At 51.3% G+C, this 19,186-nt stretch overlaps 1 protein-coding gene across 2 annotated transcripts in view; it reads right to left on the reverse strand.

The window, feature by feature from the left end:
- Window positions 1-4,597: 4,597 nt before the first annotated feature.
- The window catches only part of RNLS (renalase, FAD dependent amine oxidase), a 54,080-nt gene continuing 39,491 nt past the window's right edge, over window positions 4,598-19,186 (reverse strand). For both annotated transcript variants that reach the window (XM_019291390.2, XM_039554298.1), the window contains 3 exons: window positions 15,423-15,596; window positions 7,816-7,991; window positions 4,598-4,881 (listed from right to left, as the gene is read on the reverse strand). In XM_019291390.2, the coding sequence (XP_019146935.1) occupies window positions 4,684-4,881; window positions 7,816-7,991; window positions 15,423-15,596 (548 nt within the window). In that variant the 3' untranslated portion in view covers window positions 4,598-4,683. The remainder of the gene's footprint in view (window positions 4,882-7,815; window positions 7,992-15,422; window positions 15,597-19,186) is intronic.

The following is a 19,186-nucleotide window of genomic DNA, read 5'->3' on the forward strand; positions in this document are numbered from 1 at the left end:
TTAGTTTCTATTGACAACAATTTCTTTGGAGACTTGGTGCTGATTTCTGCCACAAACAAAGAGGAACATGAGATGAACACAGTGAGCTTTAAGTTATTATCAGAGACCTGAAGCCATTGGAACTGGGAGCTGCCCTGGAAGCATTGATACCAGTGGAGCAACGAGTGTCCTTTGCAAAATGCTGCTCTTTGCTCATCTTGCAGGCAGGGACAGGTCGGATTAGGATGGATCTGCCCAGTGGTGTGGACTTGAGAAGGGTGCCTGCCCTCTTGACCAGTGCTCAGGGTGGGTTTTCAGATGAGCCCTGGAGCCAGCAGCTCCCTTGAGGAGTGTGAATGGGCAGGGAAGTTCCTGTGCACAGTTCTGGTGTCCCAAGAAAAGAAGGATGTGGAACTGCTGGAGCAGGTCCAGAGAAGGCACCAAGCTGCTGAGGGGACTGGAGCACCTACCCTGTGGAGCCAGGCTGGGAGAGCTGGGGCTGTGAGAAGGTTGTGTGGAGACCTCACAGCTCCTTCCAGGGCCTGAAGGGGCTACAGGAAAGCTGGAGAGGGATTTCATTAGGAACCAGAGTGGCAGAACAAGGGGGAATGGGTTCACAGTGCCAGAGGGCAGGGATGGATGGGATATTGGGAAGGAATTGTTCCCTGGGAGGGTGGGCAGGCCCTGGCACAGGGTGCCCAGAGCAGCTGGGGCTGCCCCTGGATCCCTGGCAGTGCCCAAGGCCAGGCTGGACATTGGGGGCTTGGAGCAGCCTGGGACAGTGGGAGGTGTCCCTGCCCATGGCAGGGATGGCACTGGATGGGCTTTAAGGTCCCTCCAACCCAAACCCTTCTCTTCGCCTGCAGTTTTATGATTCATGCAGAGCAGGGAAGTAAAACCCCAGATCCCATTGCCTTATGGCCAGATAGGAAAATGTTGAAACCTCAAACACTGAAGAACCTGCAAGGAGAGTAAAAGGCAAAAAGCCCTGGTTTTAGCACAGCTAGTGCCCTCAGCAAAGAACAACAGGCACGCTGAGTGTTGCTCAGTCTGGGCTGGGGATGGCTGATCCCGCAGACAGCCCAAGGCCTGCTGCAGTCGGATGGTTACGGCAGCCCCACGAGCTGCGCTGACCTTTCGGTGCTGCGAGCCCATGTCCCTCCCATCCCTCCCCCACAGCCTGGGACAGCTGTAAACATCCCCATCATAAAGGCACAATTGTAAGATCCTATTTATTTGCCATTAGGAACAGGCCTGGCACGGGCCTGGGTTGCCCGAGGGGCTGGGCAGGCAGAGCCCGTCCGTGCCCCCCTGCCACGACCCGTCCGGGGACCATGGCATGCAACAGACGCCTCTGGCCTGTCCCTGTGCCCCTCCGAGCAGAGCCTGGCGCCAGCCTCCCTGCGATGATGGGAACAACAACCCAATTCCCTCCTCGCCTCTCACCAGCTCTTCCCATCCCTGCTTCTCCCCCGGGTGCAGGAGCCGAGGGTGGGGAGCAGGGCAGGAAGTTGCTGACGCGTGTGGTTGGATTTCAGTTTGAACAGCATCCAGAAAGGAGCACCAAATATTAGTAAACAGATCAGGAAACATTTCCGTGTTTGGCAATAACTCTGCTTTTCCACGGCAGCGATCTCCAGTGGTTTTTCCACTGGGGAAAAAGACCCCACTTGGCTGCTTTGCTCAAACTGGAGCTGCTCAGCTCCTGGACCCCCTTCAGATCCTGCCCTTCAAAGCCAGGGCTCTGGGCAGGTGCTGCAGCAGGATCCTGATCTGTGCACGGATCTGAGTCATGCAGAGCAGAAGGGTGCACGCTCGCAGACATCCCAGGGGATTACAGGGCCCTGCAGCCCTGCCCAGCATCTCCACCGTGATCCAGGCCGAAAAGGAAAGGATCAAGACGCTTGGCCTATATTGCTTTGGAAAAGAAGATTATGAAGCAGTTTCCTCGCCGTGTGTTGAAAAGGGAATTACGGTGCTCCGATGGGCTCCTTGGGGCAGGGACAAAAGGCCCGTCAGGTCCTGCTGCCTTCAAGCTGCAGTCGGTCCCGTTAGGAAAAAGACACAGGAATGAAGCAAGCACTGCGTGAAATCCCGGTTTTACCATTTCTCAGCATCCTGGGACGAACCCACGCTGCTCCTCTTGCAATATGTGGGGGAAATGTAAGAGTCCCTGATTCCAGAGGACTGAACTGCCCCCGACCCCGTGTTTCTGTGCTCTCCACTGTGACTTCCACTCAACAAGTTCAAATTTGGGTGCTTGGATAAAAAGCACGTGGTCAAGGGCTGGTTTTGGAGAGAACACCTCATTTTTGGGCACGGAACCTCCCACTGCAGGTGCTGAGGGATATTGATGTGGGATGGAGGTGCCACCAGCACCAAGAAGAGCAACTGAGAGGACGAGAGTCAAAAGTGAGGCTTGTGAGGGGAAAACCGTTTCAGATGAGACAATCCTGATCCACGGCCAACAGCAACCCTAAAAGCAAAGGAGGAGAAAGAATTTGTCTCTTTTAATGTTGAACTCTGTGAGATGGTGTGAGAAACCACATGATCTAACACTTCGTGTGACCAAGTCACTGTGACTGCATGAATCATCCCACACAGACACCTGCTGATGCTGAAGGTGATACTGTGACACCCACAGCTTGCCACTTATTTTGCCACTGGTGGTTTTCACTGATGCCATCGGTGCTGCCTACAGTACCTAACAAATGGCATGTCCATTTGGGAACCAGGGTCTCCAGGGAGATGCCACCACACCTTGTGCTCTCACTGTTTCAGTCTCCTTCCTACACCTCCGTCCTGCTTGTTCTGGTATGCAAAGATAAGGGGCCTGTCTCATCCCACCCCTGCCATGGGCAGGGACACCTCCCACTGTCCCAGGCTGCTCCAAGCCCCAATGTCCAGCCTGGCCTTGGGCACTGCCAGGGATCCAGGGGCAGCCCCAGCTGCTCTGGGCACCCTGTGCCAGGGCCTCACTGTCCTTGCTACCCTCCCCTCTGCCCCATCCTGGGCATCCCTCAGCCCCAGCAGAACAGGGGTAAGAAAGTGAGCAGGTCAAGTGAAGCGTGCAGGAACAGCTTTGCCATAAAGTCAAAGCTGCTGAGGGAGCTGGGAAGGGGCTGGAGCCCCAGGAGCGGCTGAGGGAGCTGGGAAAGGGGCTGAGCCTGGAGCAAAGGAGGCTCAGGGGGGACCTTGTGGCTCTGCACAAGTCCCTGACAGGAGGGGGCAGCCGGGGGGGTCGGGCTCTGCTGCCAGGGAACAGGGACAGGACAAGGGGAAACGGCCTCAGGCTGGGCCAGGGGAGGCTCAGCTTGGACAGCAGCAGGAATTTCTGCATGGAAAGGGTGCTCAGGCCTTGGCAGGGGCTGCCCAGGGAGCTTTGGAGTGCCCATGCCTGGAGGTGTCCAAGGAAGGGCTGGAGGTGGCACTCAGTGCTCTGGGCTGGGGACAAGGTGGGCATCGGGCACAGCTTGGACTCCATGGGCTGGGAGGGCTTTTCCAGCCTCAGGGACTCTGGGATATGAGGAAGGAGCAATTTGAGACTCACCAGGATTCAAAAAACCTCCAAACTGAAAGATCTCATGACTCAAAAAACATCTGTGAGCCTGTGCTTTGCTTATGAACAGGTACTGTGAGGCGTCAGGGTGACCAAAGCTGAGAGACTGCTGAAAGGACAGAGCATCTCCACTCATCTGTCACTTGTGGTACCAGAGGCTGCTGCTGATGCAAAGCCCCTGGAAGAGCATCACAGCTCTTCAGAGAACGACCATTTGAGAGGAGCAACACAGTGTTGAGCCAAAGACACCTCACACCCAGTTTTCTGCCTACTTTTAAAATTAACAAATCTTAAATTCTTAGTGTCACTTAAAATACTCTGCTGGAAATGGTCAAAGGCAGCAGTAAATCACAGTGGTCAGTGCTGCGATACAGGATGTCAGAGCTGGGTGAAATGCAGGGGTAAAATCAGAAAAACAGAGGCTGAACTGTACTCCTCTAATGCTTTAAATTCTGTCTGCTACATTTTGTTATTTTTAGTGCCGTGGTACAGAGGTACTAGACTTGTGACACGTGATTTAAGAGGAAGGGCAAGTTAAAATCAAATTTAGAATAAATAAAGGATTTCTGAGTAATCTCTGAGCCCATCCAGTTCCCACCCCTGCCATGGGCAGGGACACCTCCCACTGTCCCAGGCTGCTCCAAGCCCCAATGTCCAGCCTGGCCTTGGGCACTGCCAGGGATCCAGGGGCAGCCCCAGCTGCTCTGGGCACCCTGTGCCAGGGCCTGCCCACCCTCCCAGGGAACAATTCCTTCCCAATATCCCATCCATCCCTGCCCTCTGGCAGAGGGAAGCCATTCCCTGTGTCCCAGCACTAGGACAAGGAGTAAATAAGGAGTTTCCAAAGAATAAACTCTGCAGCTTCATGGATTTTTGTGCTGCTTCAAGTCAGGCTCCTCTCCTTGACATAATTTTCACGGGCTGTAGAAGTATCAGGAGACCTGGCAAAAATGCTGGAGCTCCGTGCCTCTGCCCAGAGCCAGGGAAAGCCTTACTTCAATCAAAGTAACCTCTCCCAGCACAGATCCAGGAAAATTCAATGTAATTCCATCCCAATAATTATTCCAGCCCACCGATACATCTTCCTTTATTTGTTTTTTTTGCAAGATGATGTTGATGTTAAATTCAATCCATCACAGCAACATTCATAACAAATCTAGAGGAGGTTTAGCAGCCTGACTCTGAAATTGCTGTAAGTGAGGCTTCACAGCCTCTGCAAGGCTCATGGCAGACTGTATGCAGCCGTCGAAGTTGGAACGCGTGAATCCATCACCCCCACAGATCAGGAGAGGCTGAGTGTGAAGAATCATCTGTCCTGGGCAATTGGGTACAGCTCTGGTAACCTGAAAATGACAGACAGAAAGGGAGTGGGAAGAGTATTTCATTTACCTGAATCTCACAAAAGATCTGTGTTCCTGAGAAGCACACCACAGAACCACGGAACCGTTTGGGTTGGAAGGAACCTTAAAAATCATCTTGTTCCACCCCCTGCCATCAGCAGGGCCACCTGCCACTGTCTCAGGCAGCTCCAACCCCGTCCAGCCCGGCCTCCCATCCCAAAAGGCAGATCCAAACATTAACCATCAAAGTACCACAGTAAAACACTTATTTCTGGGAGTTAAATAATCGGAGTAAAACCTCACTGTGTGTGAAAGTTTAGAAACTTCACAGCCTGTTCTGTTTTATTCTCAGCCTGTCTCAGCAGAACTGAATTGTCTGACCCTGGTGTAGAGATCTAGAAAGGTGTGAGGGTGATCTCACATCAGCGAAGCAGGGCCTGGAAAATCCCAGACAGGTTCAACACAGGAAAGGGAACCTGCTGTCTCTGGGATCACAGAATCCCAGAATGATTGAGGCTGGAAAAGCCCTCCCAGCCCATGGAGTCCCAGCTGCACCCAATGCCCACCTTGTCCCCAGCCCAGAGCACTGAGTGCCACCTCCAGCCCTTCCTTGGACACCTCCAGGCATGGGCACTCCAAAGCTCCCTGGGCAGCCCCTGCCAAGGCCTGAGCACCCTTTCCATGCAGAAATTCCTGCTGCTGTCCAACCTGCTAAAGCCTGACACAGAAGAGTACAACTGCTCATTTCTTGGATTTCCACCCAGTAAACCACTGCTGTATCCCCTGGTGGGACCGTCAGCTTCCAAGGAATCTTGCTAAATCCAGGGGATTTTTCCACTGATTCAAATGTCCCCTCAGCTGGCCACTGCCAAGCCATTCTGTGCCACTGCCAAAGGTGGATGAGCTGCAAAGCACCCACATTCATGCTGCTGGCTGCACCTTCTGTTACTGGGTGTTAGCATCTCTGCAAAGAGGAAATTAGCTGAAATAACCACCTGCAAGCCCTTATCCTTTATTCAGCTTAACAGAAGAGTCTATCCAGGTGTGGCAAATCCAGAGCCCCTCCCTCAGACCAGTTTTAAGTCAGTACTTAATTTATTCCTGAATTTTTCTCACAGATCGATCAGAGTATGAACAATGCAGAAAGATTTGGCAGAAAAAGGCTTTCTGCACTTCCTTCCCTCTTGGCTACCCAGTGTTTATTTGATGCTGGCTCTACCAAGCAGCTCCTACCCCTCCTGGTACCTGGTCAAAGGTTGGACTTGATGATCTTGGAGGTGTTTTCCAGCCTCAGTAATTCCCTGTAAAGTGGCTCTGCCAAAGACACACGGTGGGTTGGGAAGCTGTTGGCTCTGAATGCTAATGGTGCCTTCACCATAATTAGAGCAAGGGGATCCAGAACTGCAGCTGTGCTGCTAAGCAGTGTCAGTAGAGTTCTGGAAGTCCTAATCCCTCATCTGCCACGGATAATTGTAATGTCTGCATTTTAATCCCAGGATTGTGTTTGGCCATGTGAAGGATGTTACAGCCGGATTTAATTAACAAGTAGGATAAATCCCATCTAAAAGAGGCAGGGGAAAGATGCACCCATCTTATCAGCTCCCTCGGCCTCTGTGGCAACAGCTTATTATAATTGAAAGTAAAGAGAGCTTTAGGAGAAAGAGGGAGCTCTGCCCAGATATTTAATTTAGGCAGTGATTACTTTATAGGGTGGCATTAGAGATCTCTTCATTGAGATAACGGGTCTGACCTACAGGGACTTATTTGCAACCTATGACACATTGACATTCATCCACCAAATTACAGGCTGGTGATAATTCCTCCTGTGGCACCAGCAGCTGCTGGAGTCAGAGCCCTGGCTGGCAGCAGCAACAGAAGCAGGAGCTGGATGGGATTTGGGAACCCCTTCCAGAGCTGGATCCGACTCCTCTCCCCGCTCCTCCCTGCAGCTCCCGTGATCACCGGCAGTTCTCAGCAGGTAAGGCAGGAGAAGAGACCACGTGTCACAACCAGGGAACCTTAACAGTGACACCTGCTTTTCCCCCCAAAAAATATCCCCCTGAACCGATAAAGAGGAACTCAGAGAACACACCACGACTTTGATGTGTTTTGTATAACTATTAATACCTGTGCTAAGGTCGCTTGTGCAATCCACCAATATTTTACTCGCAGGAAAATGAGCTCTGTGCTAACGAGGCCAGGTTCCCCAATTGCATGCAGATCAAGGGGTATGAGCAGACTCCACAACAGCCATCCCCAGCAACTTCAAAAAAGGAAAAATTTTTAGGGGACTGCTTTAAAAGTAAGTATTTTGCATCAACCTCCACATTCAAATTCACCGATGTAATTCAACTTGAGAGGCTTTGGGTAAACGTGGAGATACACTCCAAATTTTAGGAAATCACCAACAATTTCCTCAGATTTTTAGAAGAGGACTGCAAAATATACACATTTTGCTATTATTGCTCTTAGGTAGTTTACTTTAGCATACTTCTCACATAACATTCTTTTAAATTGAGCTGGGCCAAATCAAATAATAACAATTAGTACATCTGTACTCCTGCTCTTCTGTGGTAGGGTGGGAATTCTGCTAGTAATACCACATACTTCTGGATGCAGAGGGATGGATTGAGTCATGTTTTTTAAATCCCAGCAAAAATCCCACCGAATTACGTGGGATTTACTTCCTTCCTGCACGCTGCTCCTACCCCTGCTTACCAGGAGAGCTGCATAACTCACTGCTGGGCCAGGCCCACAATGTTAAAAAATGGCTAAAAATGACCTGGCTTTTGTTGGCCAGCCCTGGATGCTGCTCACAGCTGTGTGGAGCAATGTGTTACAAGTATTGAGCAACCATCCCCTTCCCTCCTGCTCCCTGAGGATGGCGAGCACAGCCCCAGCAGGCCCTCCCAGCTGACTGGTCCCACCAGGGAGTACCTGGGAGTATCTCCACTTCTGGCACTTGATGCTGCTTGGTTTAGGCAGGGAGGGCACAATCCTCTGCAGGTGACTGAGAATTATCTGCTGCACCTCTGCAGGGTCTGAGTCCAGGTGCTCGCTTCCAAAGGTCACAGTCGTGTGCACCACGACCGAGGGCCCAGCTTCAGGAGACTCTGAGAGAAAGGAGAGAGAGCAGCTTTTGAAGGATTGCTCATTAATGCCTGCCTTCCCCACGTGCTGACAATTGTGCCTCCAGCCTAGGAGTGAGTAAGGACAAAAATATCTGTGGTACCCCCCTGTTCTTCCAGATGGGAAGAAAAAGCACAAGGAGTAACAACACACGTTGTTCACAACAGGAACACAAGTCAAGGAGGACAATCTCTGCAACAACCTGGCCTTGGACACTGCCAGGGATCCAGGGGCAGCCCCAGCTTCTCTGAGTACCCTGTGCCAGGGCCTCCCCAGCCTCATTGTAAAAAAATTAGGATTTTTATCTAATCTAAATCGACCCTCCCTCGGTTTAAAACCATCACCCCTTGTCCTATCGCAAAAGTCTGTTCTCATCTTTTGAACATGCAATCATAGCTCAGGTGCTGATGTTGATCCCAGCAGACTTGGACAGGGCCAGGCTTTGTTCCATTTGGGGCTGGCTGCAGGTTCTCTGCAGCAGGTGACTCCTGTCCCCACTGGCTTGTTGGCTTGTCACCTTACAGACGTGGCCTAACAACCAGCAGCCAGAGAATTTGCCTGGATTAGGGGATTTTTGGGCTCAGGGACTTCCCCATGCCAAGGCAGGATGAGGACCCAGCAGATCCTCGTGTGAGTCATTCCCACTCCGACGAGCAGGACGGAGCAAGGACACGACCTGGGTTATGCTGCATTTCAGCTGAGCTGGCTGTTCAGTGAAGTGATTCCCCCTCACTCCCTTACCCAGCAACTCCCTCCTTGAGGAGCAGAAAGCCTTTCCTGGTTAAACCTTTGCTTGGATTAGCGCATTCCTGGACAAAGATTTGCGCTTCGGCGAACGAGCGCTTTATGACCGAGGCACCCACAAAGAAAGAGGCGGCTGAACACGTTCTGACCATTCTGGCTGCCAGGCACCAAGCTTGATAAACTCCTTCTCTCCAGCTCCTCAAGCTGGAGATGCCCTCTGGGAAGATGGCACATTCCAGCTTTCCAAAGGCAACCAAAATGTCTTTCTCTGGCGAGCTTTCTGTCCTGGTCTGACCACTTCAGAGGTGCAGCAGTGCCAGATCTGCAAGCGTGAAAGCCACGGCTTTGAATTCCTACGGAAGGATCCCCTCTCTGAGTCTCTTTCTTGGGTGGGCCAGCTCAGCCAACCCTTGCTCTTGAAAACTGTGAAAATGTGGCAAAAAAGGTGGGAAGATGTTTCCTGGTTTCACAGCTACCACAGGACATATCTCAGTGGGCATCGGCTTTTCCAGATGTCTGGAAAAGCATCACCAACGCTACTCAGATTTTCCTTCCCCTTTTTGGGGCAGAAACCAGGTATTCTGTTGTCTCTCCACAGACACTGTGAGGGACAGAAGACCAAGTGGGGAAGCCTATGAGGTTAACTGGGATTTATTACAGTGCACGTGGTATTTTGGCAAATTCTTCCGCATAAACTTGACGAAAAGGCTCATTAAAAGATGCCGAAGCATTTTAATAAAATAACTATTTACTGCTTGCTGGGTCTTGTTACAGCCAGTGATCCCACCCACGATTTCACCAACGATTCCAGCCAACGCCCACCTCCTTTCAAACCTCTCTTCTCTTCGCTGGCATGCACAGCTGGGAGGACCCTGTGGCCTATGGAGCAGCCAGCTTGGGACCATCAGTCTGATCAGCGCCCTGAGGAGTGTCCTCCCCTCTGAGCAGGTCTGCAACCACACACACGGATCCAGGAAACGGAGGAATTGCAAAGACAGAGATCGAATATATGCAGAATTAAGTGGGGGATTGAAAAGTGAGGCTCTAACTGCATCCTGCACATCCCAAAGGAAAGGTGACGGAGATGGCAGAGGCAGGCTCTTCTCGGAAGCTCAAAGCAACAGGACAAACTGGGCACAACTGCAACGGGAGAAAATCCCAGCTGGACATGAGGATACAGCCCCTTCCTGTGTGAGCAGAGCACCCCTGGGACAGGGCCCTGAGTGGTGGAAAACTGCATCTTGACCTAGAACCTGGGAATGAGGGGAAAGGTTTCTGGATTGTGAGCAGAAGGCAGGAGCCATCAGCTTCTGAACGTTTTGGGACTGTCTCAACATTCGTCATCAATTCCCAGCTGGAGGAACCACACAGGCTGTGTGGAAAAAGGGAAGGACAGACTGCTGACAGTGAGAATTCACACAGGGTTACGCCTGTTGGGAGTACTCTCCTCCAGAAAAAGGATGGGGCTAATAAAAGGTGCCCTGGACAAGAGCACAGAGAACAGAGCCCAAGGCCACTCCCCCAGCACAGGGGCTCGCAGGTGTCAGGAAGGTGGCTCTGAGCTTTGAGTGACACTTTCAGTGCAGAGCTGTGGTGTCCTGGTCCAGCTGCTGTCACTGTCACAGGGCCATGAAAAGGCTCGTGGGTGAATTGCTCCAGGCAGTGACAACATGAACAGCCCGTGGTGCCAAGTGCTCCCACAGGGATCTCCTCCTGCCCTGGCAGGTTCTCAGGTGGCACTAAGAGTGTAAAGTCAGCTCCTGTGGTGGCCACGTCCTCCTTACCATCAGTCTTGGGGAAGGAGGGAGACAGAGCAATGACGATGAAATAAACCATACGAAATGATGATTAAAACAGTGAAACAAGACGTGTTCTCGGAGAAAGCTCGCGGGGGAGCACCCGCCCACCTAAACCTTCTTCCTGCAAAACACAAAATCCACTTTTCTGTGGTGAATCTATGCCAAGGTCAGGGTCCAGAGTCCCTAAATGCAAAAGGAATTTTAGAGAGGAGGTGTGATCCCTGGGATCCACGGAGGCCTAAAGTTCCCTTAGCAGAGAGAACACCACCAGAGCCTGAAAGCCACAGGGTCCATTTGGGAATGGTCAGGATGGTATCCATCGTGTTCTGAGAACGTGACAAGTTAGAAAAGGAACTGTGGAAAGGGAGGAATTGGCAGGTAAGAGGGATTTCAGGGTGCCAGGACGGGGACAGAGCACAGTGCTCTTGGGACTCTATTAATGGGGTACCCTAAGAAGGACGCACCTGCTCTTTGACTGCCAGAGGAGTCTTGGCAAAGACAGGGAGAAGCAGCTATAACTCCTGCTATCCCCAAGAAAGCAAAAGGCACCTGGATTTGCCCAAACAATAATATTCTAGGAGAGAAAATCATGTCTGAGGGCCACTGTGGAGCACATCTGTGGCTCACAGACTCTGCAGAGCCCACAGACCCACCGACCCTCGAGAGAGGGAGATCTACTTTCATAAAGGCATAAAAGCAAGCAGCCACAACCTGCAGTTCAATTTGCAAGCTCCACAGATGCACCCACAAAACATGCACAGAGAGGATGGAAGATTGTTACTGGTTCAGCTGTGCTAACATTAAAACTTGCTGGGCAGCAAAAGTGGACAGGGCTTGAAGAACTGCCAAGGGGCTTGCTTAGATTCACTTCCCAGTCCGTTTATCAGTGTGTTCAGTGAATCCTCACCAGAACATTGTCTGCCTCAGAGTCACAGAACTCAGGGGGGGAGGGAGGAACCTCTGGAGGTCTCTAGCCCAACCTCCTGCTCAAAAGTCAGGCCAGCTTCAAGGGCAGATCGTTTGCTGCAACTGCTGGAGCGCTCAGGAGTGCCAAGGGTTACAACCTAGTCTCCAGCAGAGAACTGTCTATGGATGTGAAAGGCACGCATCTCCCACAGAAACGTTCTCCTCCTTTCAGGGGAACAGCATGGAGTGTTTTTCTCACGTTGCTGCCCAAAACCTGGAGCCATAACAGATCCCGACAGAAACCGAGATGCGGTTGTTTCCTGACCCTCAGGAATTTTTGATCTCCCAGGGGAAATGTGTTTTGCTATTTGAACCCCATTCTGGTCTTGGGTAGCAGGAGGGGAGGGGAAAGGGCTTCTGCCACACCAAACAAACCCTGGCAGAAGGAAATGCTGCTGGGTCAGTGTGGAGGGCAGCAGAAAAGCTGGACACCTCCGGACAGGCTGGAGCTGCATCCCTGCTCCCCGGGAGGCATCACACACGGCAAAAGAGAAGTCAATGTGCAGGCCTCATAAAACCCTATCTAAAAGTTTAAAAAAGAGCAGTGATCAACTTTGCTACACCTAGAAAGCAAGAAGAGATGGAGGTTCACTTTCAAAATGCCACACTGCTGTTCGGAAGGATGGTCAGTGAGCTTCCCCAGCTATCCTCAGAAATTCCCGTGGTCCCTAAGGTCCCATATTCTCCCTGGAATAAAATCTACTCTGTCTGACAAAGCACATTTGGGAGGAGTCACGGAAAGAATGGCACTGACTTTTTTATATTCAGAAACCCAGCATTTCATTAGCCCTACCAACAGTTTCTGATTATTTTTCTGAAAGGCAGGCAGGGCTGGCAGGGGATTACAGCACAACTGGCTGCGTAGCGAGGCAAAAACTTAAACACTTCTTTAACTCCTCCATCTTCCTAAAAATTCTTACTTCAGGAAGGAAAGGAATCTATATTTTAAAATTAAAGAGGATACTCGAGAATTACACGGATGCTAAAGCCCTGTAAGGCGGATCTTCCCTTTAAATTACATAACCCCGCAATCCTGGAGCGAAAGAAAGGAACCACTTCCACTTTTATGTGTCATCTATCTTTAGTCCTCCTGGAACGCAGGGAGATGCAAAGACTGCGGTATTCCAGAAATAATTTATACTGGAGAATTCCCACTGTCCCCCCGAGCCGGTATAAATATGGATGGGGTGTTTGAGGCAGCCAATCCCACGAAGTGTTTAATATTCATGCGCACCACACCGGGAATTCAGCACACGCTTCTCGTGGGCTCTTCCTTACATAACGTCACCCCTGCAGGCAGGGATGGGATTCTACCAACAGCAGCTGGGATCCTCAGCTGGTGGAAAAAGCCTTCCCTCCTGGAGGCTCCTGATTACACACCAGGAATTGGTGGCATCAGAGGAGCTGCTTCATCAAACCCACCCCCCTTTAACAGCAAGGCCGGTTTGTGTTCCACCGGGGAAATGTGAAACGCACGTGAGTGGGAAGTCTCTGCTTTACTGAGTGAAAGCAGGGACTGCCACATCTCAGACAAGTGACAAGGACAGTCTGGGCTTCCACAGAGAGGGCCACACTTTCCCTTTTGGTCTTTGAGGGCCCGACTACCTGCTTTAGGGAGGTGTTACACACACATGTGAGTCCCTCAGCAGAAAGCTCACAGCATCACAGAATCATAAAATGGGTTGAAGATCATCCAGTTCCAACCCCCCCTGCAGGGGATCACCACCAGCTTTCCTCTGGCTCTCTATTGTTCAATGCTGCTTATTAAAAAGCGACTGTTTGAGGTGGCAGTGAGGGTGAGAGAAGCCTCCATTAACTGTGGACGCATCAGGTGAAGAAACAACCGGAGAAAGGGACGGGTTTTGGGGAATGATGACTGTCCTGGAAGATCTCAGCAGCTCTGCTTTCTCCAAACATTTACTTTTTGGTTGTCACCACCCTCTTCTTCAGATGGATCCAAATGACCAAGGTTGAGGAACGGAAGAACGGGAAGATCGATGAGCGGAGTGGACATAAAAGGGACAGCGAGGTGCTGCTGTGCCTCCCACTGAAATGTTCTGGAGGGCAGTCAGAAGCACAGAGAGAAAAAAAGCAGATGCAAAATACTTGCATATGTGCTGAAACAAGCATAAAGGAACTTTTTATTCATGTGTTTTGGTTGCAGGACTTCTCATGTAAATAAATTTCAACCCTCAGCCTCCCTTGCCTGTGCTGTCTAAAGGCTGCCTCCTAGAAGAGACACACACAATTTGTTCTTCTCGGAAAAATTTGCTCATACAAACAGAACTCTCCCCCAATTCAAAGGAAATTTCAGTGAGAAAGGTATGTGTCAACACCGATGTTCTGGTGCTTTCTATGCATTTGTTAACAATGTGCCCCAAATAGTGTGCTTTGTACTTGGTTCAACCGCATCCAGAGACAGCAAAGCTGTTTGATAATACCACTGAAGTTCCATATTTGTTGTTCTTGGTGCTGGGGCCTTGAGACCACATGTGCAAAGAGGTGGGGAAAGGGTGGGTGAATTTGGGAAAGGATGGGTGAACTTCTCCACGACACTGGTAAGGATAATATCAGTAGGTGCTATTAGCTACCAGGTACTTTTTGTTGAACACAACAATGGCAACAGAATCTCAGATGCAAGAAAAACTCCAGCTGAACACACAAGGAGAGAATGCCAGAGAAAAAAGATCACTCATATTTGGCTTTCCTTACGCTCGTTTTTTAACATATTCACCATAAGTCCCTGCCGGAGAAAGCACATCAGGGTGGATACATCCTTACTTTGGCCAGTCCAGCCATTCTTCTGTTTTCTTTTCACTCTTTTCAGATCAACAGGCTAAATTCATAGGGAAAACAAGGAATTTGTGCTCGCACAGAGGGATGGAGAACCTCTCCTACAAGGAAAGGCTGAGCTGGCAGTGTTCGCCCAGAGAAGGGATGGCCCTGGAGAGAGCTCAGAGCCCCTTGCAGGGCCTAAAGGGGCTCCAGGAGAGCTGCAGAGGGACTGGGGACAAGGGCTGGAGGGACAGGACACAGGGAATGGCTCCCCAGTGCCAGAGGGCAGGGAGAGATGGGATATTGGGAAGGAATTGTTCCCTGGCAGGGTGGGCAGGCCCTGGCACAGGGTGCCCAGAGCAGCTGGGGCTGCCCCCGGATCCCCGGCAGTGTCCAAGGCCAGGCTGGACAGGTGGAAGGTGTCCCTGCCCATGGCAGGGGGTGGAACTTCGGGTCTTTAAGGTCCCTTGCAAGCCAAACCACCCTGGATTCTGTGACTCTGACTGGTCTGCAAGTGTTTTTTCTTGAGCTGGTCTATGCCACCACACTGCCGCACATGAAACTCAGTTAATAAACACACGCTTCCTCAACTGGCATCTTCCAGAAAGGGAGGAGAAGGGTCTGTCTTGGGGGATATTCTCCAAGCCTCAGCGAGCACGTGCAGCCATTTCAGGGCCTCTCCCTGAGCATAAAAGCACCCTGGCTAACTCTCGATCGGGCTGAGCAGCCCCAATTACCCAACTCATTCCTCCTTCCAAGCCTGGTGGAAAGAGCAGGAGCTGCAGAGTAACGGGTGGCGGGAGACAAGCTGGCACGTGCATGGATTGGTGTTTAAACAAAGGAACGCCGGCTCTTTCTTGGAAGAGCAACATTTTGATGTCTCCAATCCCCCGACACGGGCTTCATAACCACAGTAACACAAGCCATGTGCTGGGGGCTGATCCTCCGAGGGCCGGCCCGCTCTCACTGTGTGCTTCACTACAGGCCAAACGTGACATGAAACGCCATCCGCTGCGGCTTGGAGCTAAATACTCGCTCTGTTCAGAATAGCAACACTCAATTAAACAGCATTTCTCATGATCTACACCCTCCATTGTGGCTGTGTGTAAGGGGAATAATGGGAGCACTGACCTATATTGCGCTTCTTGTTATCGATGGAGATGAAGCGTATGCAGGGATTATCGGTGATGTACTGAGCAGCCCAGGGGACAGCAATTCCTGTCCCCGCCTCATAAAACAGTCCCAGGGCATAGCGGGATGAGTAGCTCACAGATTCCAGTTGCTGCTTTTGGCTTTCATTAATTACTGTGAAAATATTAAAAAAAAAAAAAAAAGGAAAAGAAAATCAGACAATCCCTCTCCTCTCAGAACATCAAATATGGGAATGCTGCAGTTAAGCTGATTAATCCTTCCTGAAAATGACCAGACTGCTAAAACTAAGAATTTAATATTAAGCTTAGTGCTTTGTAGTATTTTTTTTCTGGGACACCTCTTCATGAAGTTTTAATGGTGCATTATGCAGAGTGTGTCCCTCACACACAACCCTCCCCCAGCTGCTCCCAACCCTTCCCTAGTTGCCTCTGACTCGAAACTTTGATGACTTCAGTGACTTTTTTTTTTTTCAAATCTTTTCTCAGAGGGCGAATAAATAGCGATAAAACGCTTGGGTTGCCTCAAGGACATCAAGTAAATGATTGTATGGCTCGACAAACACCAAAATGACTTCACATATCAACAAAATGAACTCAGAGACTCTTGAACCTCTGGGGAAAAGAGCCCTGTGACTTCTGTGCTGCAATTCAAACGAATGAAGAAAACTCTGCACTTCAGCACACAAAAGGTTCGTAGCGAAGTTCAGCTCCTTCAGCTGAAGGTATTTTAAAGCAGTTTAGAAAATTTCAGAGCAAGTATGAATCCTAATTCCTCCCTATGATTAACTCTTCTATCTTCTAATTACAGTAAGATCTGCTTTTTGCTGCGATTTCATAATCTTCACAGAAAGCTGCACAAAGCAGCATTAGCCCCACCGCGTGCATTCGAATACTATTTAATTTCATACCACAGAGAAATCCAACAGCTTGGCTAATTGTGGAGTTCAGTTCCACATCCCTCTTCCCATGACTGAAAGGATGTCCAAGGCCTCTCTGAGCCAGAGCAGGACACGCAGAGACAGCAGTTCAGCTGATGCTGCGTGAAGAAAGGAACAGCTCATCCCACAGTGGGTCAGGCCAAAGGGAGCACAGTGCCCCAGCAAGGCCATCCCAAAGCTCACGGCACAGGATTGTGTCCTGACAGCTCTCCCAGCTGAGGCTCCTGGCTGCTCTCCCCCACCAGCCTGACCTAATGCCCAGCACACCAGTCAGATTCCACCCCAAATCCCATCAGAAACCAACCCTGAAATGTCCTCAAGATAAAAAAGAAACCTGAAAAAATGTGGGGAGTTTTCTTCCGTATCTTCCCCACAAATATGCTGGGGAACAGAGAAATGGGGAGAGCAGAAAGAAACAGTGACCAAGCCACAACACCTGGGGAGAGGGAAGGACGAGAAACCCGGCATCTGGCAGTAGGTGGTGGTGGAGCTGCCGGAGGGAGGAAGCAGGACTGGCTGAGCAAGAGCAGCTTTGAAGAAGCTTCCTTTCCCTCTCCAGTTCTCCCCCCAAGAAGGTGCTGAGGGGTCCAGCTGCCTCTCACCTCACCCCTGCACTCAGATCTTTCCAAGAAGGATCTACTCCAAGGCCACCCAGGGCTCCTGCGTGCTGGGGGCTCCATGCCAAAGGCCCAGAGCAGCCTGGCATGCCCCAGGCAGGGCACTGGCTTTCATCCCAGTTTTCCGTGCTGTTCAAAGGCTGACCCAGGCACTGGCAGGACCCCCCCAGCTCACCTCCACCCTCTTCCATCCCTGCCCCCTTCCACAGCTTCCCTCCAGCTTTTGCAGCCCTCAGGATGGGGGGGATTTCATGGTGTGGCTTGGAGGGGAAGGAGGGGGATTAAGCAGGGCCGTGGGGTGGGCTGGAGGGCTGCCCTGCAGGAAAGGATGCCAGCAGGAGCACATCCCGCCCTGCTGGAAATGTTCCCTGGCCTAAGTTCCTGCTCAAGGCCTGAGCTTAACGCGGTGCCAGCATCCGGGAAACCATCCCGGGGCTCTTTTCCAAGCGGGAACAGCGGCGTGAGCCATTTCCCTGGGGCTCATCCCAGTTCCTCCTGGCAGAGCACGGGAGCCCAGACAGGGAAGAGAGCTGCTGCTGAACACATCAAGCACAGCAGAGGGGACAGACCTCAACCAGAAAGCCCCTCCTGGCCCCTCTCAGGAAGGAGCTGTGCCCAGCTGGGCACATCCATCACCACCGGGCCCCTTCCTCACAGCCACCACAAACAATCACAAGGTATTGCACATTCTTGCTGTGCTTCAGAAGGGTACAGAAGTCCTATAAACAAGCAAATAGGAAGCTGTAGCATCCCATCTAAAACACTATTCTCTGTCCAGGTTACTCTGGCTACTCATTTTCCCCTGGGGAAAGGAAAATAAATGAGACCTCCTCCAGCCTGTGGAGCAAATTCCCTGTGATGGAGCTGAGCTTCCCTGCTCCTCAGGGTGAGAATTTGCTTCAGGTTTATTACAGGGAGCCCTTGAGCACGTCTGACCTTCACAACACTCAGTGCTGCCAAAGCTGAGGTGGCCAGTTGGCTCTGAAGTACCTCGTTTGAGATTTCACATGTCATTATGGAGCTGTCTCCACAAGCTGTACAGCTTCAGAAGGTGTTAGGGGTCATGGGATGGATGCTGGACAGCAGGGAGGGGATCGAGGATAAGCTGTGATTTTGTCAGGTGTAAACACACACCCACACGTGGAGCTAGGCCAGGGAGTGATGAGGGAGGTACAGGAAAGAAGGGCACAAGCCGAGCTGAGCAGCCCAGGAGAGGGGAGAAGAGGGGAGGCAGGCAGCTCCAGGGCTGTGACTGCCCCGGCCAAAGGGCTGTAAACAGCCAGGGCAGCTCGTTCACAGCAGCCAGGGAAGGAACAGCTTCGGGAAGAAGCGACTTTTCCAAGCCTGGAGGAGATGGGATAACAGCCAGGCTGAGGACAGCCTGCAGGTGTTTTGGGGACAGTGACAGGCTGCTCACCTGGAGAGATGTGAACCCCAGACACACTGAGGAGCTCACACAGTCACAGAACCACTGAGGCTGGAAAAGCCCTCCCAGCCCACGGAGTTCCAAGCTGTGCCCGATGCCCACCTTGTCCCCAGCCCAGAGCACTGAGTGCCACCTCCAGCCCTTCCTTGGACACCTCCAGGCATGGGCACTCCAAAGCTCCCTGGGCAGCCCCTGCCAAGGCCTGAGCACCCTTTCTGTGAAAAAAGGTTCCTCCAGACTCAGCCCTGCCCTGTCCAGGTAAACCAGAGCTAGGAGGGAACTGGCTGGGTAGAAACAGGAGGACTCATGGCCAGGCTCAGGCTCTGGGCAGCTGCACCAGGTCCTTGGGGCTGTGTCAGGGCATCTCTGGGCATGGGGATCCCCCACCACACAGGGCCCCATCGCAGGGCTGCTTCCCTGGGGCTGGCTGGGGTTTTCTGTGCCCCAGCTGAGCCTCTGATCTCTTTCTGATCACACCATAAACCAGAACCGACTAAAACCCATCATCCCAAACAGTCATCTTTATACCACAAAATTTAAAAGTGTGTTAGTTCAGTTACTGACGTGTGTTTGCTAACTAATTTCCTTCACTACTGCTTAGGTTCTTAAAAAAATAATGTCTCTAGTTCACTGGGTTCTAAGCAGCTGCACATTTACCAAACCAAGGAAGTTTTTATAGCTTGAGAAGACAGGCAAGACAGTGACGTCAAATTTGAAATCCAGCAAAAAAAAAGCTGAGCTATATGCAAAAACAAAGCTAAGA

The sequence above is a fragment of the Corvus cornix genome, chromosome 6 (assembly GCF_000738735.6).
Source record: "Corvus cornix cornix isolate S_Up_H32 chromosome 6, ASM73873v5, whole genome shotgun sequence".
In the NCBI taxonomy this organism is placed as follows: Eukaryota; Metazoa; Chordata; class Aves; order Passeriformes; family Corvidae; genus Corvus; species Corvus cornix.